Source organism: Gadus macrocephalus, chromosome 2 (genome assembly GCF_031168955.1).
Source record: "Gadus macrocephalus chromosome 2, ASM3116895v1".
Lineage (NCBI taxonomy): Eukaryota > Metazoa > Chordata > Actinopteri > Gadiformes > Gadidae > Gadus > Gadus macrocephalus.
In genome coordinates, this window is record NC_082383.1 from 1,882,981 (window position 1) to 1,910,480 (window position 27,500).

The 27,500-nt window shown below is 45.1% G+C and overlaps 3 protein-coding genes across 12 annotated transcripts in view; 2 read left to right on the forward strand and 1 right to left on the reverse strand.

Moving 5' to 3' along the window:
• Positions 1-4,523, reverse strand: part of kcnj19a (potassium inwardly rectifying channel subfamily J member 19a) — a 14,235-nt gene extending 9,712 nt beyond the window's left edge. For both annotated transcript variants that reach the window (XM_060070273.1, XM_060070282.1), the window contains exon 1: positions 3,301-4,523. In XM_060070273.1, the coding sequence (XP_059926256.1) occupies positions 3,301-3,966 (666 nt within the window). In that variant the 5' untranslated portion in view covers positions 3,967-4,523. The remainder of the gene's footprint in view (positions 1-3,300) is intronic.
• Positions 4,524-8,273: 3,750 nt separating this feature from the next.
• Positions 8,274-20,198, forward strand: znf281a (zinc finger protein 281a). Of its 2 annotated transcripts, none has more exons than XM_060069857.1 (7): positions 8,274-8,473; positions 10,176-10,672; positions 13,725-13,826; positions 14,130-14,253; positions 14,692-14,775; positions 15,110-15,228; positions 15,631-20,198. In XM_060069857.1, exons 2-7 carry the CDS (start codon positions 10,232-10,234, stop codon positions 17,293-17,295), a joined length of 2,535 nt encoding a protein of 844 aa, XP_059925840.1. In that variant the 5' UTR covers positions 8,274-8,473; positions 10,176-10,231; the 3' UTR covers positions 17,296-20,198. The 2 variants fall into 2 exon arrangements, with proteins under 2 accessions (XP_059925840.1, XP_059925849.1); XM_060069866.1 differs by lacking the exon at positions 8,274-8,473 and adding an exon at positions 8,850-9,213.
• Positions 20,199-23,648: 3,450 nt separating this feature from the next.
• The window catches only part of si:ch211-198m17.1 (mucin-2), a 25,812-nt gene continuing 21,960 nt past the window's right edge, over positions 23,649-27,500 (forward strand). For all 8 annotated transcript variants that reach the window (XR_009528726.1, XR_009528727.1, XR_009528733.1 and 5 more), the window contains exon 1: positions 23,649-23,814. Coding sequence is in view for 1 of the 8 variants with exons in the window: in XM_060069818.1 (XP_059925801.1) it covers positions 23,763-23,814 (52 nt within the window). In the remaining 7 variants the exon portion in view is untranslated. The remainder of the gene's footprint in view (positions 23,815-27,500) is intronic.

The window sequence follows — 27,500 nt, forward strand, 5'->3', positions numbered from 1 at the left end:
AACATTTCTCTGAATGATATGTTTTTTATCAAATTGCCTCTGCTCCGGCGCAATGATGTCGCGGCCTTTTGAAAACGATGATGTAACACATCAAGGGAAGGGCAGAGGAACTGCGATCCTCGGAGCTGTGTGTGTGTGTGTGTGTGTGTGTGTGTGTGTGTGTGTGTGTGTGTGTGTGTGTGTGTGTGTGTGTGTGTGTGTGTGTGTGTGTGTGTGTTGTGTGTGTGTGTGTGTGTGTGTGTGTCCATATGTGCATATATATGTGTTTGGATATATGTGTCATCACATGTGTGTGCATGTTTCTGTGTGTGTATGTGTGTGCCTGTGTGTGCGTGTGTGCCTGTACCTGTTTGCGTGTGTGCTTGTGGGTCTGCGCATATTTGTTTGTGCGTGCCTGTTTGTGCGTGTGCCTGTCTGTGTGTGTCGTCCCTAATGAGTTCTACGGTTGTCAGGAAGTCCTTCACGTCAATTCATACGACGTGTTTATCCTTCTTTCTTTGGAAGTCATAAGAAGCGCGGGGAGAAGGGACGTCAGGGCGTCTCCTGAGCTGCCTGTCAAACCCGGCTTTGCTGCCCGCCCTTCACATCAAAGCACATCTGTGTGAGATGTAAAAGGCTGTACACGGTACATGTATGTAAATGTGTTTCGTGTAAAAGGAGAGGACTGCTTCTCCCGGTTGAGGGACAGAAGCTTAAAGATGCTCCCGTTTCCCGCCTGCTTACGTTATGGAGATGAGTGTGATTAGCATAGCCTTTACATGCACCTGTGTGTGTGTGTGTGTGTGTGTGTGTGTGTGTGTGTGTGTGTGTGTGTGTGTGTGTGTGTGTGTGTGTGTGTGTGTGTGTGTGTGTGTGTGTGTGTGTGTGTGTGTGTGTGTTTATGTGTCCGTGAGTATATGCATGTTTGTGGTTGCATTTTTTTATGTGTCCATGTGTGTTGGTGTATCTGTGTTGGTGTACGTGTGTGTATGTTTGCGTCGATGTGTGCATATTTGTGTTTGCATGTGTGTGTATGTGTGCACGTTTGTGTGCGTCCTGGTCGTGAATGTTTTTTGTGAGTGTGTGTGTGTGTGTTTTCAGGCATGTCTGTCCGTGTGTGTGTGTGTGTGTGTGTGTGTGTGTGTGTGTGTGTGTGTGTGTGTGTGCGTCGTGCGTGTGCGTGTGCGCACGCATACATCATATGCGTGCCTCATGTGCTTGCCTCATGTGTGTGCCTCATGCCCAAGAGGCTGTGCTCTCCCCATCTCCCTCCGCAGACTGCAGAGCGGCTTTGCCTCTGCACGGGTCATTAAACTGTCCTGCGGTTCCATGGCACAGTGCCACTAATGGACTGCTAACATGTACGCTCAGGAGAACACAGGCAATAAACACAAAACAACACAGAAAGCTGCTCCAGCATGGCCTTTCCCCGCAGATCACAGAATGGCTACCAGGGTGCAGGAGCAAATGCTGTTGCTGTCGGTGGTGCTGGTGAATCAATTGAATAACGCGTAGTCAGTGTGAATGTGTCACTAGAAGTGTCATGTTCCACATAACTGTGTTATTCCTCGACGCTGTACCTTTTCGTATGTGTGACGCTCTTCGATCATCGGCCAGCATCATGTCGCGGATAACTGATTGATGATTTTCTTTCAAACTAACAGAGAGATATCTATTCTCACAGGGTTGGAATCAGCGATCCAGCAAGTTGCAACCAAAGAGTCATTTGTTGTGTTTTAATCAGTCTGTGTGTGTGTGTGTAGGTACACGCGGCCCATCCGACAACAGAAGGCTTAACACTTAGGCCCCGTCCACACGAAGCCGATTTCATGGCGAAACCGCAAAGGTCTTGTACGGTTCGGCCTTCCGTCCACACGAAGCCGGCGAATCCGCTGACCGAAACCGCAAACTTCTGAAACCACCCTCGGAGGTGGTTTCAAATCTACCCGGTTTCGTTTTGGATTCGTGTGGACGCCTGAAACCGACTGAAAACCGTAAACCATGACGTCATCGCCCCACCCCTCGACCCTCTAGCCAATGACTGTTAAGCCCGCGGAGTCTCAGAACTCACAACAACAAGGATTTCTGTAGCAGAAGCAGCGCCCCTTATGGGCCTGGAATGTGTACTACAACGTTTCTACAGATCTACCCGGTTTCGCTTGGCTTCGTCTTTACGGAGATACTTCGAAACCGGATAGATCGAAACCGTAACGGTTTCGCCTGTTTCGGCTTCGTGTGGACGGAGCCTTAGGTTTGGGAGGGCCTACGGGGAGTGACCGGTGGCAGGGTTACATAACCCTCGCTGAATGGAGGGAAGCAGGGACCCTCCTTTATGATGCTTGTAAACCGTTTTGGTGTCCCCCACCGACCCTTCCCTCCCCCCCCCCACCTCCCCTCCCCTCCCCTGCCGCTGTGGAGGGGACAACCAGGGGGAAGGGGGACGTCTCTATGGGGAGATGGAGGACAGAGGTCAGTTTTAGCTCAGCTGTGTAGGAGAGAGGAGAGGCATGGAGGAGACGCAGGGCGCTACAGAGCCAGGAACGATGACGGGGCTCGGGTGTCTTGGCTCAAGGACCTCGCGGGGTAATCCAATTGGGAAGCTTTCGATCCGAGAGTAATGACACTGCAGCTGTAATGCAGTGCTGGCCATTGCGCGATCAAACGCACATTTCATGTTCAGCTAAATTAACAATGCTTTCTGATTTGCATGTTGTTATGCCATAAGTAAAAAACATAAATATGAACTCAATTATTATCCAAATACACAAGACTCTCTCTTACTATGTCACCTGCACCAGCTGGCCAGTTTATGGAAACGTTATGCCAAGCCTTTTATTTTGAAGGATTTGGTTCCTCTGTCCTCCACACAATGCCTCTGAAGGCAGGATTGCTCGTCTTTGAGTCGGAGAGAAGATTAATCGAGATCAACACCTGTTCTTATGATCTTAGATTATAGAACAGGGGAACAAAAAGGATCACCATACCATATGATCCGTCACTCCAAAACAGAATACAGAGGGTTATTTCAATTTAAATAGGATTCTGACATTTGCACATATCAGACAAACATGCCTTTAAAACATTTGTTTTATCTTTGTGAAAATAATCATAAAGGTTATACGCAAACCACTCCCTCACTATTCTTTTCATGTTATGTTTGAAATCGAACGATATAAGTCCGCCCGCGAAAGTAAATCATACATATAACTTTGTTATGTATGTTTAATTCCACTTTAAACACTTGGGTGAGTCGGGAGAGGGGTCGTGGAGTTCAAACAATGCTCCCGTGGCCGGGTGGAGCGCAACTCCTGTTTCTCTTACCTTGATGACTTTGCACCTGATCTGCGCGGACACCATATGGCTGTTCCGAAGGTTGCCAACGCGGAACATGAGGCACAGCCTCCCATCGCGCTGGGAGATGACTGCCTCCTGGCTGAACATCAGCGTCTCGGCGCGCTTCTTGGGCTGGGACATCTTGATGAACATGCAGCCGATGAGAAAGGCGTCCACGATGGAGCCCAACAGCGACTGAAACAAGAACAGGATGATCCCCTCCGGGCACTTCTCCGTAATGTACCGGTAGCCATACCCGATGGTGGCTTCGGTCTCGATGAAGAACAGAAAAGCGGAGGGAAAGTTGTACACGTTGGCCACGCACGGGGTGTACGACGCGTCGTGGCCGTGGTTCAGGTCTCCCCTGATGTAGGCGATGATCCACCACATGGAAGCCATCACAAGCCAAGCGATGGTGTAGGTCAGGATGAAGATCAGCATGTTCCATCGCCATTTCAGGTCGACCAGAGTGGTGAAGAGGTCCGTGAGGTACCGGCTGCTCTCCCCTCCGAGGTTCCCGTGCTGGACGTTGCAACGACCGTTCTTCTCCACGAAGCGCTGGCGCTTCTTTTTGACCGGTGCTGTGAAAGTGGTCGCCTGACTCGTGTTCACCACCTGGTAGTCCTCGCCGAATTTCCTCCGTAGTGCAGCCATCGCCGAATCCCCCCAAAATAAGGTAAAAGAAAAATAAACTTCCTTGTTTAATCCATCTTCTGTTGGATTTTAGTCCACAATGTTGGTTATCTGCCTTGCGTAAAGCGTGCCATATGGCCACATCAGCGCGCATGGATGTACATTCTCTTAATCGAAATGTGCGGTTAGGTGCCGTAGGTCAATGTATTCAGTCCTCCCGACATGTTCAGGTATTACAGAGACGTGTCTTGGGGGAAAAGAAAGGAAATAAAAAAAGCAGTTGTTGGCGAATTGATGACGCGCCACTGGACGATGCGCTCTCACTAAGAGAGTGGATAAAGAAAACCCGAGGAGTTGTGCACCAGAGAGAGAGAGAGAGAGAGAGAGAGAGAGAGAGAGAGAGAGAGAGAGAGAGAGAGAGAGAGAGAGAGAGAGAGAGAGAGAGAGAGAGAGAGAGAGAGAGAGAGAGAGAGAGAGAGAGAGAGAGAGAGAGAGAGAGAGAGAGAGAGAGAGAGAGAGAGAGAGAGAGAGAGAGAGAGAGAGAGAGAGGAGAGAGAGAGAGAGAGAGAGAGAGAGAGAGAGAGAGGAGAGAGAGAGAGAGAATTGTGAAATAATGTTATTTGATATGTTTGTTTACTTTGGTAATTATTCGCCAGATGTTTTAATTAGTAAGTCAGAAGAAAAACCTGTATATTGGATTATGTTTCTATAGGCCCTAATAGTCTGAAGCCGACCATGCACGGATTGGTAAATAAGAGCAGTGTAAGGATAAATAAACAGAGATGGAGAGTACCAAACGGCACCAAAGAAAGCACTAATTTTGAGCAACACCACCATCTACCGGAGGAAAAGAGGACTTGCGTCGGGATACAACGTGTGTGTGTGTGTGTGTGTGTGTGTGTGTGTGTGTGTGTGTGTGTGTGTGTGTGTGTGTGTGTGTGTGTGTGTGTGTGTGTGTGTGTGTGTGTGTGTGTGTGTGTGTGTGTGTGTGTGTGTGTGTGTGTGGAGGAAGCAGTATGAGGGGCTCTCATTGTAGAGAGAGATGGAGAGAGAAAGCACTAATTTGAGTGAGAGAGAAAAATAATTATCAGAGGCAAATCGTTCCGGGTCCAGTTGGCATGAATTTGTAGACAAAATACAACGACACAACTCGACCTCAGGCAATGTGCATAGGGAGAAAGGATCAGCCTGGGAACCTGACAAATCTGCAAACTCATGTTTTATTTGCTCTAGCCTAAGCATCTCGCCCCCCTGCCGTTCAGTGAGATTTCCAGCAGACTTGGCCTCAGTATAGGGCTAATCACATCGATTTATCTAATATTGGACGGTTTTCAATACTGACTGCATGCGGATTCTGTTGATGACTACCCGTGATGATTGAAAATAAATTAGGAGGTTTCAGACTTATAAACATTTGCAATTAGTCTGGCTCTGTCAGGCTAGGATCAGTGTGTACTTTCAGCGCTTTGAGTGTGAGAAAAGCGCTATATAAATTGAATCTTTTATTATTATTATTATTACTTTGAAGGAGGGACTGGTTTGTGATTTTAGCCCTATACGGAAAAATGTATTTCTGTTGCATTATGTGTAACATACAATCCCTTGGATGCGTTACATGTTTTCCCCTGTGTAGCATCGTATTTATAGAGCCTTCCTTTTGCTAACATAGTTACAAACCAACACAACTAAAACAATAAGACCATTTCGACTTTTCGACTTGAGGTTGAAAACAGTTTATACCAATCTCCTGTTCAAATGGGAAATCTGAGTACAAATTGGTTATGATATTTATACAGTTCCAGTCAATGAGAAACATTAGAACATTTGAAGATTGGATTTGATATGAAATCTCTTCAATAATGAGTTATACCAAAGAAAAGTATGTGTGAAAATAAATCACTGCCTGAACGACTCCGCAAACTGACCTGAATAATTGTTTTCAGAATATATTAAAATGTTAGGCAGACCCTGAAATTGAGTGATAGCGATCGCAGAATTTATCAGTGTTCTGATAACGTCAGTATATTGCTTTTTATTTTGGATCCAATTATTAAAAAAAGAACATTTACCAAAGCTTTACATGTCCTTGGAAATGTCATTATCATTTTCCATATTTTATGTATTCCTATTTGTGTATCACCCAATCTATCTTTACAGAAAATCCTATATTGGGCATTTAATTCCACACATTTGATGCATTAATTAATAATTAATTACGTTTTGAGATATTTTGACTAGAAAAATATTCAGAGCATAGCAGAACGGAGTGAACGTTTCACGTATAGATATGATTTGTACTAAGGCTCTTTAATTCTTAACAATGTTGTATTTTTTATGAACTTGACCTCTAGAACTTTCTTTCTAGAACTTTCTAGTCTAGAGAGCATATTTGGAGCCCATCTGATCCCAACAACATACGAACAAGACCTCCCGAAAGGAAGGAAGTCGTTTTTTTGTGCAGAAATCTTTGAATAATAGACATATTAAAATATGCATATCAAAGGCCAGCCCCCTAGCCTCGATGGAGATTCCGCGTACAACAAAGTAAGGATTCTGATATGTTGTAGTCAGTATGTTGACCTAAAAGGAATTAAATAGGCTTTTAAAAACAGCAGAGAATAATAGTGAATACATTTAAAAAAAAAAAAAATACCACTAAACCAGCGAAAATCTCTAAACACGCTTTGAATAAAGTTGTGTTAGGCTAATCTTCATAGTATTATACAATATTTTAATCATTCCGTTTTCAAATTTGTAGGATTTTATCACATAGGCCTATGCAATATCATACAGTTTAAAGGCACCCAGTGCAACTTTATGTAAACATTCAATGAAAAATAAACATTCAATTTCTAGTCTTTTTTACACGTAGTAAGTTTCAATAACTCCATACCATTACATATCGACATTCAAGGAGCAAAGATGAGACGTCGTTGTGTGGTGAGAACTGATAGAAAATCGTAAACAACAACAATCGCCGGTGGGGAGAAGCCATTTTTCCATTGACTGGAAGCCTGCTTTATTTATTGTAGGTTACAAAAAATAAAGAAAATGGCGGCATTGTTGTTGTTATCGATTTTGTATCAGTTCTCACCACACAACGACGTCTCATCTTTGCTGCTTAAATGTCGGTATGTAATGGTATGGAGTTATTGAAACTTACTACGTGTAAAAAAGACTAGAAATTGAATGTTTATTTTTAAGCCTCGAAAGTTGCACTGGGTGCCTTTAACATCTGTTTCATCATTGTTGTGTAACATAAACGCGTTGAAACACTATGTAAACACTTTTAATCAAGTGTAGGTCTACATTAGGGGACGAAACTCATGAAGGATGCAATCCACTGACCTTCTTGAAAGTAACCGATGGCTGCATTTCAAACAGGAGCCTATATGACGCTCACTCCGAATTAATGAGGTCATTAACACATGCAGGGTATGGTCCAATGTACGGAGACTCATTATAATGTGCATTTACAATGATACGCCCGTGCTCAGCAACCAGATCTAAGTGTTACATATATAATACAGGCCTCTACATCTGCTCTCAGTGAATCAGACGCTGATAATCTTCTTTGTCCGAGCATATTCCGGACCACTGCTCTTTACTGGTGGGAATGTCTATTTATAAAGAGCTCAAACTACTGGCACCATGTAACGTTCCCCACTGTAAGGACATATGTCTTATTGTGCTGTTGTATCTTATGTGCCGGGTATAAACACACAATCTATATATGAGGACACATTGATAGACCCAAATGCCTATCATTGTTGTAATTTATTTATTTTCAACTCGCATGTGATTTTAAGGGATGCTTTCTCAACATTGACATTCACACAATCAGTATTTTAATGTTTTATTAGTATCAACAAGAACACCTTATAAAATATCATAAATATATTTAAAGCTGCGATGATTATAATTCTGAGGGAAACGAGTCGTCCGTTGCATCCAACACCATGCATGTAATCCTAACATTCACGTTCACATGTTCATTATTTTAATATTTTATCGCAACAAGAGCAGCACCCTATACAACAAAAATAAAAAATAAATACAAATAAAGCTGTGAGGATTATAACTGGGAGACAGATACGAGTCGTCCACCCTACATTACATTCACAAATAGCCGTTAATGTTTTAGAGCAACAAGAGCACACTATATATTCAATTAATAATATAAACAAAGCTATGAGGATGTAACTGACAGAAACGAGTCGTCCACCCCTGCATCCCCATACATGTAGTCCTTGTTGTTGCGCTGCTCCCCACGGCCCGTGGAGGCCATGGACATATTGGTGGAGGCACATCAAACAGCCCGTCCCGTGGAGGCACATCAAAAAGCCCGGCTGCAGCGCCGCTACCGAGCCGCCAGATTAAACCCCACAATGCTCTGCGCTCGGGCAAGATGGAAGAACACGGCAGCTGCGGCAGCAGCGGGAGAACAATATTTTGGGTCTAAAAAATCGAAACAGGAGCCTAAGTGTGAATTAGATACGCTGAAGCAGCAAGTCGGGGTCATGCACTGGTAAGCAGAAAGGACGACAGCGATTTTTTTTAGAGAGTTATGGCGACATTGTTACGCATACACGCGTGGGACAGACAACAAAGCGCTGCGCAGTGGCACTCCACCGCCGCTAGTTAGCCACCTAGCTGTCTCGGCTAGCTGGCTAACTAGCGGCGGTGCAGCGCTACTGCACAGCGCCACTAGCCACCTAGCCGTCTCTGCTAGCTGGCTAACTAGCGGCGGTGCAACGCCACTGCCCGGCGCCACTAGCCACCTAGCCGTCTCTGCTAGCCGACTAACTAGCGGCGGTGCAGCGCCACTGCGCAGCGCCACTAGTCACCTAGCCGTCTCTGCTAGCCGGCTAACTAGCGGCGGTGCAGCGCCACTGTCGCTAGTTAGCTCGCTAGCTAGCCGTCTCGGCTAGCCCAGCAGACGAGCATCATTGTTCGCCCGAGTTGCATGGGCATTCTGTGATGAGGGTCAACATAGCGCTGCGTGTGTGTTGTCGTACTCCCGGTAACCGTCCTGTACAGACAATGCATTTTAAAGGATAAATATTGAAACATATTGTACACAATGTGTCCCGCAGAAACCCGACACATTGAGATACACCTCCAGAGTTCATGTGTATACCTCCGGGACGATGCGCACTACTCGCCTTGCGTAACGTTCGTGTTGCAGTGGTGTTCTGTACTTTTATAACTCAATCTGAATTGGCCAACCTGGCCTTTAACGTTCAGCTCGGTCGCCCCCCTGTGAAGGTATGTTTGGGTTTCTTCCTGAGGGGGACTTTGGAGCTTGAACGTTAAGGGTAACGTCTGGTTTCCCCGGTGCGAGGACAAGTCCTGATGCATGGCCGTATTAATAATTGCATGATCCTGCATCACAAAGAAGGGCCCCGCAACACTGGGTTAGCCGAGGAGCTCGCTAGGCAAGCTAATTGCACGGCTAATGTCTTAGCTTTTCCGAGCACTATTGTTTCTTTTTGATAATTTTGCGAGATCGCAGTTCGCAGTGTGTGTTAATGTGTGTTGGAAGCAGACCCAGAGAGGTGTCGGAGCCAACCTTTCGTCTTCATATCTGTAAAAGTTTGCTTAACCCTTTGCGAGCACACTGTCGGTATTTGGCATCACATTAAACGCATTAGCGAGATCAAATGATGATGGCATGGCTGTTTCATATTAACCATATATACTGTGGTGTTGGTAGTTATGAGTCGATGAGCTTCAATGGAAGCAAAAATCGAAAACCCTTAAAGTTCTTTTTGAGATATTAATAGAATGAGTTTTTTTTTTAGTTTTTTTTTTTTTTACATATTTGTTCAAATGTGCACTGCTACGACCATGTTCTTTTCACCCCAGGAATTTAACTCTGGTATTTTAGACAATTCGGTTGTTACGCAAGAGAAAATGGTAACAAATACCTTTAAATCTATAATGGACTTTTTCTTGATCCATTTCCAAAAAGGCCCATCCACCTGAATACTAAACCATAGAGATTTTCAATCTCCCAGAATCTTTTGAGCAGAACCTATGTACAATAATATTGTATATTACCGGTCTATGGGGTTTATAACATTATTCAAAGAAAACCAAAAAACAGATTTTAACCATCTGCTGAAGAGTTGGAGCTTCATTGTGTGTGTAGTCCCGGCTTATTGTAGTCTCATCAGCCTTCAAACAATCATTGTTTCTCTTTTTCTCTCGCTCTCTCTCTCTCCCAGGATGAATCGGATTGGCACCGTGTAGCCCTCCCACCCTGGCCCAGTCCACACTCACCATGAACATCATCCAAGACAAACTAGGGAACGAATTCCTCCGCTCCAACGGCGGCATGGACGCCGGCTTCGGCTCGGGCATGATCATGTTCAGCCACCTGCCGCCGGTGGCCACCTTCACCCGCCTGGCCGCCCAGTCCGTGATGCAGGACCTCCCGCCTCAAGAGATGATCTTCAAGAAGGAGCGGGACTCGCCCGGCGGCGTTGGCGAGGGCCTGGGCGGCGGCGGCGGCGGCGGGGGTCTGGTCTGCGGCCAGGCCGGGGACTATGTGCACACCATGGGCATCAAGCAGGAGAAGCTGACGGAGCATGACTACCGCCTGCCGCTGTACCCCGGCGGCCAGGGCCGGAGCACGGAGCTGCTGGAGGTGTCCATGGGGAACCACCACCACCACCACCACCACCAGAGTCTGCAGGTGCAGGACCTCAGCATGGCCAACCAGGTGAGTTACCGTCGCGGTGTGCGGTGGATGACTAGAGAGGTGCGGGGACGTGATCGTAAGCGACGCCATTTCGAGCCGTTCCAGAACTTAACGTACAGCTGGTCGCTACGGCCCTCCCTCATTTGGAAGTTCGAGACAGCGTCGATGAAATGAACCGCTATAAACTCGTCGTTTGAGAAATAATGCCCTGTGTAGGAGAAACGTAACAGCAGGTCTGGGATAAAGTGACGCCTGTTCGCGTCTGCTGCCGAGCAATAATAGTAAGGATGTAATTTTATAAATCCCCATGGACAAAATGAATTCTCTGCGTTTTACCCATCGTATGCCGAGCATGGAGCGGTGGGCTGCCTGCCTCAAAGGGCCGGCCCGGGCCCCAACTCCAGGTGTGGCAGCGCCCCCGCCCTGCTTACGGGCAGCGGTGTTGACTTGCGTTTTTGTAGGCGAATCGGCAAATCCTTAAAGGGAGTAAACCACGGTTTAGCAGAAGAAACTCGGCCCAGATGATAAAAAAATAAATGCGATGCGAGGGATAAACTGTTGGAAAGGTTTTATTATTAAGGGACAGATTGGGTTTTGTGGGAGCAGGTGCGAGGGGCGTTGTCGAAATCCTCGTCACATGGACTCGCAAATAGAAAACGACTAATCTTGGAAGGAGTCGCTGGACGTGGCAGACCCCTCTTAATGTACAGAGAACATCTTCCTCTTTAGAGAGGATGCGTGTTACTTTTTAGGCCTAAATAACACAAAACGTTGATTGCACTTTGTGAGAACCGAATAGAACAGTGTTCAACTGAAAAGGTTTTTTTGGTGTTTACTTGTGGTTTTCACTAGTAACAACAAGGCTCCCATGAAATTCCTGTCTGAAAAGGCCTGTCTGGAAAGGGGTCACATGCATCACACACTGGCTCAGCCAATCTATCCACGTTACTCAGAACGAGCATTGAGGGAGGAGTCACTTGTGTGGAACGTGTAATGGACAGGATCAGTTGAGATTCTTATCTGGACAAAAAGGTCCTTTTCGTTTATCATTCAGCGGCTGTGGTTTATCAAGAGAACACGTTACCAATCTAAACAGTCAGCAAACGTAGAACATTTCTCTCCATCTCGGTCATCATGCTATGCTTGCGTTGTCGACTGATTAATGCACCATGGATTGTTTTGGGATTTTATTTGAAACGCAAAGGCACTTAAAATAAGAAGTTCAGAGCAGTTAATATAAAATGCATCCCCTTTTTGGAGTAGTTCCAGAAAAAGTTACGAAGCACTTAAGAAACATCCAGTGTTAATGATTGTAGAGTGTGCGTTTCTCTGGGGCTATTCTCAGCCAGTGAGGTCAACATCAAACCAGATTACTATCCATCCAGGCAGAAGCCTTCATGTATTTAGACATCCTGTCTGGGATGATTGGTATAATTATCTCTTATGTATGAGTTAGTTAGGTATTGTTCAATATTTAGCATTGAACCAATATCTGTGGGTTATTGACATGTTTGAAACAATGTGGTTAACTTGTGGTAATGTTACATCAAGAAACGTAACAAATTAATTACACATAAGAACGTTCAGTGTCGCAATGTTGAAATACCGCCAAAGAGGTTCTCATAAGCTACGGGATATTGTGTTGCTTGGCTCAATGTCCTCTCTTTGCCTCATTTTTTTTAAACGGTGAATAATGGGCCGGTCTGATTTTGATAATATCGGGAATGGAAAAAGGGAAAACGGGTGAAATCTGGACCGTGATTCAGTTTCTCCCAAGTTAAAATGAGTCAACGCTCTCAATGCTTCGGGATGAGAAATAAACAAAAGGATTACTCGCGTCCCCCCCCCCCTCCCGGCCCTCTCCATAAGGAGGCTGATGTCATCTGGCCTGCTTCAAAAGCATGAATGCTAATGTGACGGTGACGTCATCGCTGTCTTGTTGGTGCACGCAGCGCAGCTTTTGTTCTACACAGACACGTACGCAGGCACACACACCTTCACACCTATGTAGCACACTGGCTGTGTTTATAAAGTTATTGTTTGTGTGGTGTTGGACCAGCAGGGTGAGACTAGGATTAAGATAGGGCTGCACCCGACGACTATTTTAACAGTGGATTAATCTAATGACTTACTAATAATTAAGTCTGAAATATATCATCAATAATCGAAAATGCCAAAGAAGGGATCACTTCCATGGGCTTTCTTGAACTGAAAAGCTGCCAAGAAAATCTCAACGACTTCTTCTGTATTGTCACATTAAGCACAGATGTTTGTTATCTGTACTTGATAAACTACCAACGATTCATCGATGAATTTTTTTTTAAATTAGATGTATTTCCTGTCAATCGATTAATCAACTTATCGCTGCGGCCCTTAGCATAAGCCTAAGGCTCATATTGCTGCCCATATTATTGAGTTGGCAGAAGGGGTCTCCTCATCTAAACACACACACACGGAGGCACACTACATATACATACATTTAATGGCCATTGGCCTCGCTCCACTTAAACGGCGGACATCAGGTCTGTTTTGGCTAGATGGGTCTGCCCACTTGACTGTCATGGGCTCTGATTCATCCACTCCTAGCCCGGCTCCCCCTGGCCGAGGGGCTGTCCGCTAACGCTAATAAAGTGTAATTTATGTTCCAGGGAGGCTAAACAAAAGGAACAGCGAGCAGGGAGCATCCTGGCCCAGTGCCGTGCTGTGTTCGGGTGCCTCTCGTTGCACCAGAACACACAACGGCACCGCCTTCTCTGTTGTCAGGATTTTGTAAACACAAAAAAGCAAAATATTGTATTGGTTCGGAGGATTTAATAAACAGACTTGAAGCCACTTTCTACCAGAACTATGTCCTCAAATGTGTCTGGTTCTGATCATTCAAATGGGGCTTTCACATCTGAATGATGTGAATTCTTTTGAATTATGTATATTTCTTGCTGGTCCATATTAACCTCCTAGGGTGAGAGATGACAAGCCTAAGATGCTATTGGGCTAGAAGGGCCGAAGACGCCCAAGACTGTTTCTTTGCCCCAGCCGGCTCACTGCTCTGATCCCCCCTTTGTCATCCTCCCAGCTGCCCATTCGGTTAGGGAAGGAGGTCACTGGGAGGAAAGGTCGGAGGTCAAATGGTGACGGACAGGAGGGCAAGCCCAAGAAGAGGCGAAGCGAAGCCAAGGTTGGTCATCATGTGGTTCCCGCCGTGTCTGTTAGATGCCCTGGGTTTGATTGATCAATACTATTTTAACAATAGGCATTGTTAAAAATACTTAAGTTAAGCTGTGCTTGAATAATGGATGAGTCTCTGTTTCGAATATAGTCTTTTTGTAAATGTATAAAAATGTAAGGTCCATTAAAATGCAAAAAGACGTTTATAATAATTACATATTTGACGTGAACCATCCTCGTGGAATTGATTCACACAGTTATCCGATGGTAACCTCGTCCTAATAGCTTTCTTCTCCCTCGTTTGTCCCAGCAGTCGATGATGCTGGACGCGGATGGCTGCAGCCTCTCGCCGGGCACCAAACCCCACATCTGTGAGCACTGCAGCGCGTCCTTCCGGAGCTCCTACCACCTCCGGCGCCACGTGCTCATCCACACCGGTACCGGCCCCTCCCCGCCATGTTTCCACTGACACCGACAGTTTTTTTTTTAAAATAGTTCTTTGCTGTTCAGGGCGGCATGTGGCTCAGGAGGTAGAGCGGGTTGGCTGGTTACCGTGAGGTTGCTAGTTCCCCGGCTCCTCCTAGCCTCACCTTAACTGCTCCCGACGAGCTGGCTTTTGCCTTGTGTAGTTGACAGCGCCGTCGGTGTGTGAATGTGTGCATGAATGGGCGAATTATAAAGCACTTTTGAGTGGCCTCTGTTTAGAAAAGCGATCTATAAAATGCAGTCAATTTTAGACTGCGCCGTATTCCGCACCTCCGTGAAGAATGGCTCCTGTCTGTCCATATTGTTTTCTTTTCCGCAGGAGGTTTTGAACCAATTAAACGTGGCATGGTTTTGATGGCACATGCATTCTGCTTGTGGTCTCATCGCAGGTGAAAGGCCGTTCAGATGCAGCCAGTGTAACATGAGTTTCATTCAGAAGTACCTTCTCCAGCGGCACGAGAAGATCCACAGTGGTAAGTCCTCTCCGGTCTCCAGGGCATGGCGGGGTCAGGGTGGGTGGTCTATATACCTGATCTCAAAGGTTGGAGCCTTCAGCGTAATTTCATAGGAATTGTGGCACTTTTGAGGAAAATAGTAGTAGGATTTTCTCCTTAACATGTGCTGTGTTTTAATTCTATGAAATGTTTCTCTGGTGTTCCTGTGAAAAACCTGAAATAATTGTACCTAGATAAAAGGCCTCTTTGGGAGAATACAGTTGACTGTAGCCCAGGTTGGAAGTCTTTAGGTTCTACGGATGGGTTTTCTGCATTGATCTGACCATTGTTTTTGATTTCTCCTGATGTCCAGGAGAGAAGCCATTCAGTTGTGATCAGTGCAACATGCGGTTCATCCAGAAGTACCACATGGAGCGTCACAAGAGGACTCACAGCGGAGAGAAGCCTTACAGATGCGAGACCTGCCAACAGGTATACAACCCAAACATTATGGACTATATACACAAACACTAGAAATCTAGGGGTTGGGGTTGTTAGACTTCCATCTCAGGTTCCGAGGTTGCACCCAAAGTCTTGTAGTCATTCTTGAACAAGATTGCTAACCACTTCCTACTCATTACAGATAATCGATAAGGTAGACACGTGAACCCTTAAAGCATCGACTAAGTGCCAAAATAGTAAATCGCGCACACAACATGAATTGAAACGCGCACACACACCGGGAGCCAAGCTGGTTAATTCTGTACCAGTCCAATTATTGCAGTATTGATAGTGTCCTTCAGCCATTAGCACGGCCCAAGGCCACGTGTCGTCGTACCTGCATGTGTTTCACTGCCTTGTGGGCCGTTGCCACTGTTTCTCTTTGTCTCGCAGTATTTTTCCCGGACGGACCGTTTGCTGAAGCACAAGCGTACGTGTGGGGAGGGGGGGATGAGGCGGGACTCTGACCTGCTGGACCTGGGCTGCGGCCACCCGGACCAGGCCTACGGGGGGGTCTCCCAGGGGGGCCCCGCGCCCGCCGGCCGCAAGAAGGGGCGGTCAAAAAACAACAACGGCGAGGGCGGGGAGCGCAAGAGGAAGAAGGGGGCGGGGCTGGCGCTGGGCTCGGTCCAGGAGCAGGCGGGCTACGGCGTCCAGCACTTCCCGGTGGACAACCACGGCCCCAGCGCCTCGCACCAGAACCTCCAGGGCCACCCGGGCGGCGCCCCCAAGATGGCCGCCAAGAAGGCCAACCGCAAGGCCCAGGAGCAGGCCAAGCAGGCCCACCTGGAGCCTAGCGCCAGCATGGAGGGCTTCCCCATGATGCAGAGCAACGGCAGCGCCAAGGCGTGCGGCAACAGCAGCACCTACGACGACGCCATGCAGTTCCTGAAGAAGCGGCGCTACCTCAACGCGGGGAACAACAGCGGCAACAACAACACCACCGCCGCGGCGCCCCAGCCGCCGCCCCCGGGCGGGACGGGCAACGAGTACGACATGGGGCCGGGGCACCTGCACACCCAGCCCTCGGTCATCCAGGGCCTGGGGTCCGGGACGCTGGACGGCGAGGCGCCGCTGGCCCTCCTGGACGCGTCGCACATGGGGCTGGACAAGCTGGACCGGTCGGGGATCCCGGACGAGGTGCTGCAGAGCCTGCTGGACCACTACGCCCAGAAGCCCGACGGCTCGCCCCAGGACCTGCACTTTGACCTGGGCGACCACCACGTGGTGGGCCCGCTGCACCCCATCCCGTCGGACGGCGCCGACGGCGGCGGCCACGACGCGCCCAGCCCCACCGGGGAGAAGGCGGTGCTCATGCACGAGTACTCGCGCTTCCTGCTGCAGGCGCTGGAGCGCACCAGCCACTACGCGGGCTTCCACCCCAGCCCGGGGCCCTTCTCCGCCTCCATCCCGGGGAACCCGCTCTACGCCGACAAGAGCATATACACTACGTCCCCGCTGGAGTGCGGCTTCGGCCCGTCGGCGGGCTCGCCCTCCATGCCGGCCTCCTCCTCGCCCTCCTCCACCTCCTCCTCCTCCGTGCCAAAGTCCCACTTTGCCATGCTGGCGGGCTCGTCGCCGCAGCACGGCTTCCAGCTGAGCGGCATGGAGCCCTCGGCGCACCAGCAGCTCACCCCCTCTCAGGAGCTCACGGAGCAGACGGAGAAGCCGCACGCCGGCTCCTCCTCCTCCTCCTCCTCCACGCCGCCGCCGCCGCCCTCCTCCTACCAGATCAGCCCCTCGGACCTCAGCGGCAGCCAGAAGGAGGCGCGCAGCGCCAAGGGCGCCTACCGGCTGTCGGCGTCCCAGGACCTGGAGTCCCTGGAGGCCAAGGCCTCCTCGTACCACATGGAGAACTTCGCCCAGGCGTTCGGCGCCCAGTACAAGGCGGACGGCTGCGGGTTGGCGGCCTACGGCGGGGAGTCGGGCGGCGAGGTGGACCACCGGATACGGAGCGCGTCCGTGTCCGAGTTCTCAGGGTATAGCAGTTTGTTAAGCGATGTCAATGAGCCAGTGAGTACAGCTTCCAAAACGCAGACGAGCCAAAGCTACAGATGAGGGGTTTGGCGGGGCTTTTTGTTTGTTTTAGAACAATTTACTTGGTTGGGTTTCGAGACGACTCGAGGGAGAGCGAGAGGAGAGAAAAACATAAAAGGATGTCCAATTTTTCTTATTTTTCGTGCATCTATTTTATTTTATTATTCTAATTATTATTGTGATTTTAATTATTCAGACACTATGTTTTGTACTGCCACGAACGCACCTCTCTCCCCCACAACGGCTGCAAGGCCTCTTACAAATGCAATGTCATTATCATCATGGGATCCATTTTCTTGCGTGTGAAAATGTATCTATTATTCAATCCATTTTAGTTAGAAAAATGGATTCACTCCATTTTGATTTAATCCATTTATAATTCAAATACTCTTTATATATATAAATAAAAACAAGCAAATAATAGCAATGAAACACGTATTTGAGCAATCAACTTCACAAGTGTAAGATTCTAAAAGAAAAGGGGAAATGATAACGATGGCAGGGATCAGCCTAGGACTGAACAAGCAAAAAATAAACAAAGTTATTGTCTGTTACACGGTTTTAAAGTATTACTCAGGAAAATAATGTGGGGAATGAATGAGTTTGGTCGGGCGAGGCACCCAGCCATACGTAAATATGCGTTCAGAACTCCAGAGCCGTTTTTGTTTTATAGTGTATGTTCCTTTCCTTATTTTGAATGGGTGCAACAATAACCGACTTCTGCCAGCTCGCATACACTGAGAACACTTTCCACTTGGCTAAATAGAGATTATGGTACTGTCTTGTCAATGTGAAACTCATGTTCTCTTCCACAATGGCCATATATAGAATATATATATATTTATAAAAAATATATATGATGTAAAAAAAATACAGTTTTAATCATTCTGGGCGGTTGCCAGGTGAACTAGAGGAAGAGAGGAGGTCGGACAACTTGCATGTGTAATAGTTGTTTTATCCCCGGGCAGAACGAAATCAAGGCAGTGACTTTCCGTGCCACTAGGGGTCGCCGTTGCGCAGCAAAGGATAATGGTTCTCCCTCCCGCCGCCTTTCTTCCTCCGCAAATCTTTCTCTAGAAAAAATAATCCAATCAGCACTTTGAGCCGTTTATTGCATTGAGTAAACTCGCCTGTCGTATCAGAAGAGCTCAGACGTCTACCGACTGGCTTACACAGAGGTGCCTGGTCAGGTTTGGGGCAGGCAGGGAGTAGCCTATGGTTGGATCATAGAGTCCGGCCGATGTAAAGAAATTACGATATTGATATATCGGCCGATATTTAAAAATAATTATTTATCGGCCGTTATTTGATATATTTTATATCTTTGTATCCTGGGGGTTGAGCAGCTCCTTTGGGATTTGCTGCTTTCCCTCCAGAAATTCTTCGGGCCCTGGCAACGTAAAATCATGAGCTAAAAGAACCAATTAGCTGTTGCATGGGGTGGAGCTACTTACCCTCACACAACAGAATATAAAACTGTTAGTGTTGGGAGTGTTTACGCAGATGTGCATTTAGAGGTTCAGTCACAACAGAGGATTACTTAAGAGGGGATAAAATTCATAAATCAACAGCATTTCATATCGGCGCAAATGTATACGCCGATACCGATCAATCTGTGATTGGCCAATATCGGCCGATAAAATCGGCCTGCCGATATATATCGGTCGGGCTCTAGTTAGATGGCATGTTTTTTGTTTTATTCAGGGTTGGAGTGGGAGGGGGGTTAACATTTTCTATTATACACGGGGAGGGGGAAAAGTTGGGGTGGGGTGGGGGGGTTCTAAAAAAATTTGAATGGGATATTGTAATTGTTATTCACAGCCCATAGTTTTAGTTAAAATTGTTACCCAGTTTAGCATTTTTTTCTTTATAATTGCGTTTTATGATAATTGATAGGAACTATTTCTTCTCCTTTTTACTCGTAGTAGCCATGTATGAAAGAAATGGCGTTGTACCTAATTGTACTTATTCTAAGCCACGTGATGCTTCCATCACCCAATTAGTGCCCAGAGTCGATGCCCAAGCTGTCAGTGTGGAACCGCATCCAAGACCGCATCCAAAACCGCATGCAAAATGTCATTTTAATGCCGACATACACTTGCATTTCTTTTCTGAATTGTAAACCAATAACGCAACTTTTCAAATCCTCCCGAGAAAAAAAAAGTCTGGAAACGTACGTGTCCTTTCTCTAGGACCTAGATCATTCTAGATGATATCGTCTCCATATCCTCTCTATGTGCCAGTCGCGCCACATTGACTTAAAGCGATCCCCAACCACGGCTGTATACAGGCCTTGATGCTGTCAGAGGGGGGGTGCTGTGATTGGCCACCGACCGCTTGATTCGAGCAGTAAATACTTCTTTTCCAAACCATATACCTCATATCTCACTGTAACCCAGGGACGACGGACGGGTCAAACGGACGCGGCCGTGCTGTAGCACCGCGCTCAAAAGGCACGCCAGCTTCGATTTACTTTTGTTTTCAGGGTCAGATTTTTTTGTACGGACGGACTACTTGAAACTTTTGTGTAAATGACATGTATGTTATGTCTGGTCGGGGGTCCGTCACTGAACGGTTTCTTCGGATGTCTTAAGTCCTGGGACTGGAACTTCAGTCTTCCTCGTGCGTGTCGCGGCTTACCCGATCTGCCCGTTTAGTTTCCATGCTGTAGGGATGATGATGATTATTTATTTTTTTTTTTTTTGACATAAAATGTAAAGGACACATTTTTTATGCCCCCCTCCCCCTCTATTATGAATAATATTTTCCTCCGTTGTCTTCCCTCTCTTACCACAATTTTGTAGCGAATATTATCATCCTCTTCCATGTTCTTTCGGGCTGCTGTGAACCGCTTCACTCAGCTGTATTTGTCCAATGAAATTCAAATTGATTAGGGAAAAAAAAATAAAAATACTTTTATCAAAGAGTTTCTTCTCGTTGTTTGTGCAATGGTTCGGTGAGTTGCGTAATGCAGTGCGGGAGTGCAATTGTTTGCAGAACAATGCTTGACTTCGGTTAATTGATTATTACCAACCGTGTGCCAACCTCTCCATCAATGACGCAAATGTGGTCACATGTTCAATGAAATGCACTTGACCTTTTCCTGGCAATAGCGGCAAAGGGCACCACAGCCGGGAAACGGGTCATGTTAGATTCACTGACGTTCTCATGTAACATGTATACCATCATGTTAAAGGTAACATGTTTAGTTTAGTTTATTTAGCACACATTAACATTAGTGGTGCAAGGAGGGAACGAAGCTCAATGGGCTTGTACAAGAGTTCCACCCCTCCATGTATAAAATCATGGCAAGGGGAACATGGATGTCACGTTAAATGCACTGATGTATTTTCATGTAACATGTAAACCATCATGTTAAAGGGAACATGTCCGTCATGTATGATACACTGATGTAAATATATCTTAGGGTGCACTCACACTAGGCCATCTGGCCGTGGCTGTGGCCGTTTTCACACCTTACTGGTTTATCGTGCCACAATCTCAATATTTCTGACTAATGACGTTACACAATGACACATTCTTGCAAGGAATTAATGTATCACATATTATTTCCGGTTGCCTCATGCTTGTAATTTACAACTGCAATGCACCCCTTTACTTTAGGCTTGCTTTTGTTGTGCAACAGATAGCGTCTTAAAAAGGTGGCCAAAGTTTCCTATTGAGATAAGGTTGCATTTTAAATAACCCCCTAACTATGACTAACTCTCTGGGGAATCTTTCTTTTATTAACCCAATATAACACATATTGATCCTAATGGAACATCTAGATCTTGCACATGAATGAATTAGTCAGTGCTGGTGTGTGTTCTGCAGGGAGCAGTGTTCGTTGTAGAGTCTGACCAGAGTCAGGGGGGAAGGGACCCCTCCCTATCTCCGGCTCGCACACCCTCACTGGAGGAGCTGTCCAGGGCTGCCAGAGGGCCATGAATGGGGTGGGACAAGTTCTCCATCAGGGATGATGGCTTCCCCGTAATTCTCCTTCCGTCTGTTTTTAGGCCATCTGTTTTTGCTCTCTCGTTCTCTCGTTCTATGTCATTCTCTGTTTCTCATTCTCTCTCTCGCGTTGTTTCTCGTTCTCTCTCGTTCTCTCTCATTCTCTGTTTCTCATTCTCTCGTTCTCTCTCATTCTCTGTTTCTCATTCTCTCTCTCTCGTTCTGTTTCTCATTCTCTCTCGTTCTCTCTCATTCTGTTTCTCATTCTCTCTCTCTCTCTCGTTCTGTTTCTCATTCTCTCTCGTTCTCTCTCATTCTCTGTTTCTCATTCTCTCTCGTTCTGTTTCTCATTCTCGTTCTCTCTCATTCTCTGTTTCTCATTCTTTCTCTCGTTCTGTTTCTCATTCTTTCTCTTGTTCTCTCTCTCTCGTTCACTCTTTCTCATTCATTCTCTCTCTTTCGTTCTGTTTCTCATTCTCTCGTTCTCTCTCATTCTCTCCGTTTCTCATTCTTTCTCTCTCGTTCTCTCTCTCATTCTCTGTTTCTCATTCTCTCTCTCATTCTCTGTTTCTCATTCTCTCTTTCGTTCACTCTGTTTCTCTTTCGTTCACTCTGTTTCTCATTCTTTCTCTTGTTCACTCTCATTCTGTTTCTCATTCTCTCTCTCTCATTCTGTTTCTCATTCTCTCTCTTTCGTTCACTCTGTTTCTCTTTCGTTCACTCTGTTTCTCATTCTTTCTCTCTGTTTCTCATTCTTTCTCTCTGTTTCTCATTCTATCACTGTTTCTCATTCTCTCTCTCTCTCTCTCTCTCTCTCTCTCTCTCTCTCTTCTATGTTAGGTTGAAGGGGCATCCCAGTACAGAGGTGGCCTTCTGAATCGGGGAACCAGTCTGTTCTCTCCTCTCATTCTCACTCGTTCTGCCTCTCTCGTTCTTTCTCTCTCTCCCTCGTTCTCTCGTTCTCTCTCTCTGCCTCTCTCTCTTTCTCTTGTTCTCTCTCTCTTTCTCTCGTTCTCTCTCTCTGCCTCTCTTTCTCTTTCTCTCGTTCTCTCTCTCTCTGCCTCTCGTTCTACTACTCTCTCTCTCTCTCTGCCTCTCTCTTTCTCTAGTTCTCTCTCTCTCTCTCTTTCTCTCGTTCTCTCTCTCTGCCTCTGCCTGTCTCTGAATGTGTGTACAGTTCTGACTGGTTAAATGACTAATGAATACATGCTTCCAAATTATACCCGCTCCTCAGTATAACAATGAACTCTTACCTCAAGTAAACATCCATCAGTATATATATGTATCTATTTGTGTATCTTTATATAGATGTGCTTTGCCTACTCGTAAATAGAGTTTTGTATAAGCAGTGAGGGCTTCGTTCAGTTTGTGTACACGCATCGGATAACAGGAAAATTAGTTCTATAGCAACGATGCTATACAAACAAAAGGCAAGTATATATCCCACCCTCATTCCTGCCATCTGTCCAAAACGTCCATCAAGTGTATGCAAGATATATGGAGACCATAAAAATGGGAGGAGGAACTTGAAACATCGATGCTGACACATGATTCTTGTCAAAGGAAAATTACATTTTACAATACCTTACCATGTCCCCTCCCGAAAATTGCTCTCAAATCATTGACTTCCACGTGATTGGTATACGGACGTCAAATGTATCATTGACCCTGAACTATTTACCAAAGATGTTGGCTTTGGGTGTGTTTTTATTTTTATATTTTTTACAGCAAGAGGTCGATTTCTTAATTGAGACGTGACAATCATATTATATAGTTTGGATTGGTTTAATTGGAAATACAGTATAAAATCAAGAACATTTCCTTCAAGGAAACACACACCAACTATCTCAATGTCAACATACATTCATAAATCTCACAACACGTAGTTAAACATGCACATGTTGGTGAAACCAATAATGATTTTTGATTTCAGTTTGACAATAAAAATACTTCTAATATCTAACTGTGAACAAATGTATTCACCAACAAGAGAAAACAAGTATATACGTTTTTAAAGTAATTCATAACTAATTTCTATATTGTTAAACACACTGCCCGTAAGGTCTTTAGATTATATTGCAAAGTACCTGGCAGTATTAGTATCATTTATTATCATTTATATAATTGTTTTATTTAGTATAATGAAGAACCGATACTTCACTACAAAGCCAGCTGCCATAACTGTGCAAAGGTAACACTGAGAATGTTTTTCTAAATTGGCAACTATTGAGTATTTTTTGGTTGACAATTCCTAAGTATCGAGATGATTTGGAATAGAGCTACAGGAGGAGGCTGGGCTGTGTGTGCGTGTCAGCTCTTACTGATTGACATGATGCTTGGCCAATGAGAGAAGGGGCCAGTCCGGTCTATTGGAGGGACTGAGCCCCTTAAAACGCTGACGGTTTTAAGTAGCAGCAGACTGAACCACCTGTGGCAGGCACAGAGAACCGTCCTGAGAGCAGTACCGTTATAAAGGGAGTGTAGTCCTCCTAGTCGTTTCTAATACATTGGTTGTAGAATAAAAGTGCGTTGAGATGGTGTTTAGTTATCGTCATTTTGTGCTTCTACTGGGCATTGCTGCTAAAGGTGAGTAAACAACAAAATGTTGTGTTCATTAATCTTTTAAACTCCTTATTTAAATCGCTTGCCAGGAATGACTTCATTGGAATAATAATGAGTTCATGTGGATAATTGCGCCAATCTTCCCCTTTCGTTTTCCATAAAAACGTCACATAAACACGTAGAAGAAAATAAGTCTGCTTTTTGTCTTACCAACCAACCTTAACAATGATTTAAAGTTATTGTATATATACTAAAATCTAACTAAAAACATTAGGCTTTAGATATATAATATTTATAAATTATATAAAGCCAAATGTTAGTTTTGTTTCGTGTTTATTACTCTTTTTCTCTAAGTAGGTTTTTACAAAACATTTAATAATCTATGGCTGATATGGTTGAATATGTTTTCTCATCTTTCATTTGTTCTCATCTCAGTAAATGAAGGAAGATGTTGCATGTAATTGTTTTTGGTTATCCTCCATCACAGTTAACACTTTTAAATACGCCGTTTAATGCAGTTATGATTACACAATCAGTACTGTGTGAAATCATAGCCGAGTTGCGGTTACTCCGATATTACATACAACTCACTGTATCCTCTCCCCAAATAGCATCTTTCAAATCGGATCACTGACTTCATCATCATTTAGAGTAGGCTACAATAAAGAAGTGACCTGTATCACAGACCCCATCACAGTTTACTGCAGGCTTCCACGAGCTGAATCCACTGGTCAGAGTAAACATAAGGAACGCGTTGGGAGATATTGCGTCGTTGTGTTGACAATGCTGTGCTGGATTGAACTATACGTATAAAGATATATGCGTATATCAGGGCTGTAGTAGGGGAGAGCCGGGTCGATTGAAACACGGGACGATTGAAACACAGCGATTTCCTCGAGAACCACGCAAGGCTTTCACGTCAAATTTCGTCACTACGTTCAGCACGTAAGACTGACCAACCCCACGCAATTTCATGTAATGACGTCCCACCGTTCAAATGTTATCCCCCAAACCTGTTTTAGAGACGCTAACTAAAATCCTTCCTGCGGTAGTTTTTTTGTAATAAATAGTTGTGTTTTTTGTCTCATGCCATAATAATATGACTATACAACAGATGAATTAGTACTTAAACCTGTGTTAAAGTGTGCGATGTCAGAGTTTTGAAGTTTAGAGGTAAAAAAGGTTTAAGTGTCAGTAGTCGCTGTCGGGACGATTGAAACACTTGTTTCAAACGCAACAGGAGTCATGTTATCCGGTTGACGTGGTCGTTTTTGTTTCAATAAATAAAAGGATGTTCAACTGTGTATCCTTAAACATGACTTAGGACAGGGTAATAAGTAAATTTAATGCACATTTAGTCGTCCAAAAGAAGAAAGGTGAGTTTTAATCGAAATGTGCATATTGACAATTACGCACAATTACGCACGGGCCAAAAATATATTTTAACCTATTTATATTATGCGGAATTATGTGAAATTTTAGCAATGACGAATACACTACTATGTTGTCCGGTATATTGCATAAAAACAAGAGTAAGTTCAATAGTTTCTTTTTAAAATATGCTGTTTCATTCGTCCCGCATGTGTGTTTCAAACGTCCCGACTAGGCGGGGCGTTTGAAACAGATGTCAACTTACTTTCAAAGTTAAAAAACAGCTCGATCATCCAACATATGTATTAAATTACACTTGAAACTAAGATAACACACATGTGAGTTGTTGATCACATGTTGAAATTATTTGTATACGTAACGTCATCTTTGAAAAGTGTTTCAATCGACCCGGCTCTCCCCTAGCCCAATAGAGTTTTAAAGGTCTCAGTCCCGTCTTAAACTCTGATTAGAATTTGACTTTGAATTTGAATTCTTATTTCAAATTCAAAGTTCAAATTTGAATTTGCAGTTCATCCGAGACTTTTTTCAGTGCGTCTCGGGTGAATTGGTCTCGGAGGAAGCCTTATGGAAAGAGACCAAAGTTGTGTTCGGAGTTGCATAGTAACATTTTGTATAACTACTTTAATCGTTTTAATCTCTTCCAAAAAAGTGCCCTTCAGTTAATGTTAAAATATTAAGAGAGGCTGATTAGGCGTCTATCTTTGGAGATTACGTTGGCTTCTTAAAATATTGCAGATTGTCAATTCAATTAGGTTAAATCCGGATAAATGATTGCAAATTGTATCCTTATGAAGTGCTAATTTTGTTAGAACCCTATCTTTTTCGATTTCCGGCAGTTGTTATAACGATAGACATTTTGTCTATACTCCCTCCTTGGTCTTTGCCTTGACTCCCTTCACCAATGTCTGGGTCTGGACCGGGAACCAGGTGGTCTTACAGGAATCAGTTGGTCTCTACTCCCTGGTGGGTCCTACAGTATCAGTATTATGAATCCCCCAGAGAGAGAGAAGGAGCCGGAGCTCTCTAAACCTCTGAGTCATATGTTGGTCGTCATAGTCATACCTGCACAGACAGGAATGCAAAGACCAGCCGTACGCACGCGCACACACACACACGCACACGCACACGCACACGCACACGCACACGCACACGCACACACACACACACACACACACAACTATACTACAATACTTTACATTACATTACTCAACACTGGGATGGTTGGGTTAAAGTTGTTCATCTCATCGTTAAGATGAACATCCTCATAACAGTAAACCAGCTGATTCCAGTCCAGTGCCATAAACACTCAGATTGCCTCCCCTCTCCTTCGGTGATGTTCTTGATTGATGGAGTGTGTGTGTGTGTGTGTGTGTGTGTGTGTGTGTGTGTGTGTGTGTGTGTGTGTGTGTGTGTGTGTGTGTGTGTGTGTGTGTGTGTGTGTGTGTGTGTGTGTGTGTGTGTGTGTGTGTGTGTGTGTGTGTGTGTGTGTGTGTGTGTGTGTGTGTGTGTGTGTGTGTGTGTGTGTGTGTGTGTGTGTGTGTCTAGTGTGTGCTGCCAGCATAATACAAAGGCAGTTGCTCAGTTGTTAATTCTATTTGTGTACTTCATATATTATTCACATACTTTTATAACCCTTCAATAGGCCCAGAGAGACACAAACCTATACCACCAGCGCTCGTGTGTGGTCAAAAAAAGCAGTGAGTAAGATTCGGGTGTACGAGTAATTAAATTGGTAACATTCCCCAAAACACATCCAACTAACATCTAACATCCAACACATTTCTCTGCTCTATGTCAGGTCTCACTGAGATGCAGACGTTGAATCTCAATTTTTAAATCATCCGAAACCGTCCGCAGTCGGTCTCGGATGACTTGTTACGCAATGAGTTGAGTTGAGTTCGAAAACTACTTCATAAAATGTTGTCATTACCACTTTAATCATTTTAACAGACTGACTAAATCAAAGATTAGCTGCAGCCTTAACCCTGGCAAACAACAATACTTCATTGTGACGTTAATTATCAAATTAAAGTGCACGGGACAAATCCGCCCATTTCTATTGTTCGGCTTTATACCCAGCATCACCCTTACCAGTATAACCTTTTTCTGTTCTTCTTCTCTGGCTCATTGTGTGTCTTTGTATCAGAATGCCATATTGGAGCTGGTGGTTTAGATTTGTTTGATAGAGCAGCAGAGTATACGTTTCGCTAGCACCCTTAATTGCCTCACCAAATAGCTACTGCACCACTGTAATAATTAGGAAAGGCTGCAGGCTTTTTGGAACGATGTTATGGGAAATGTATCTTCATCGTACAAGC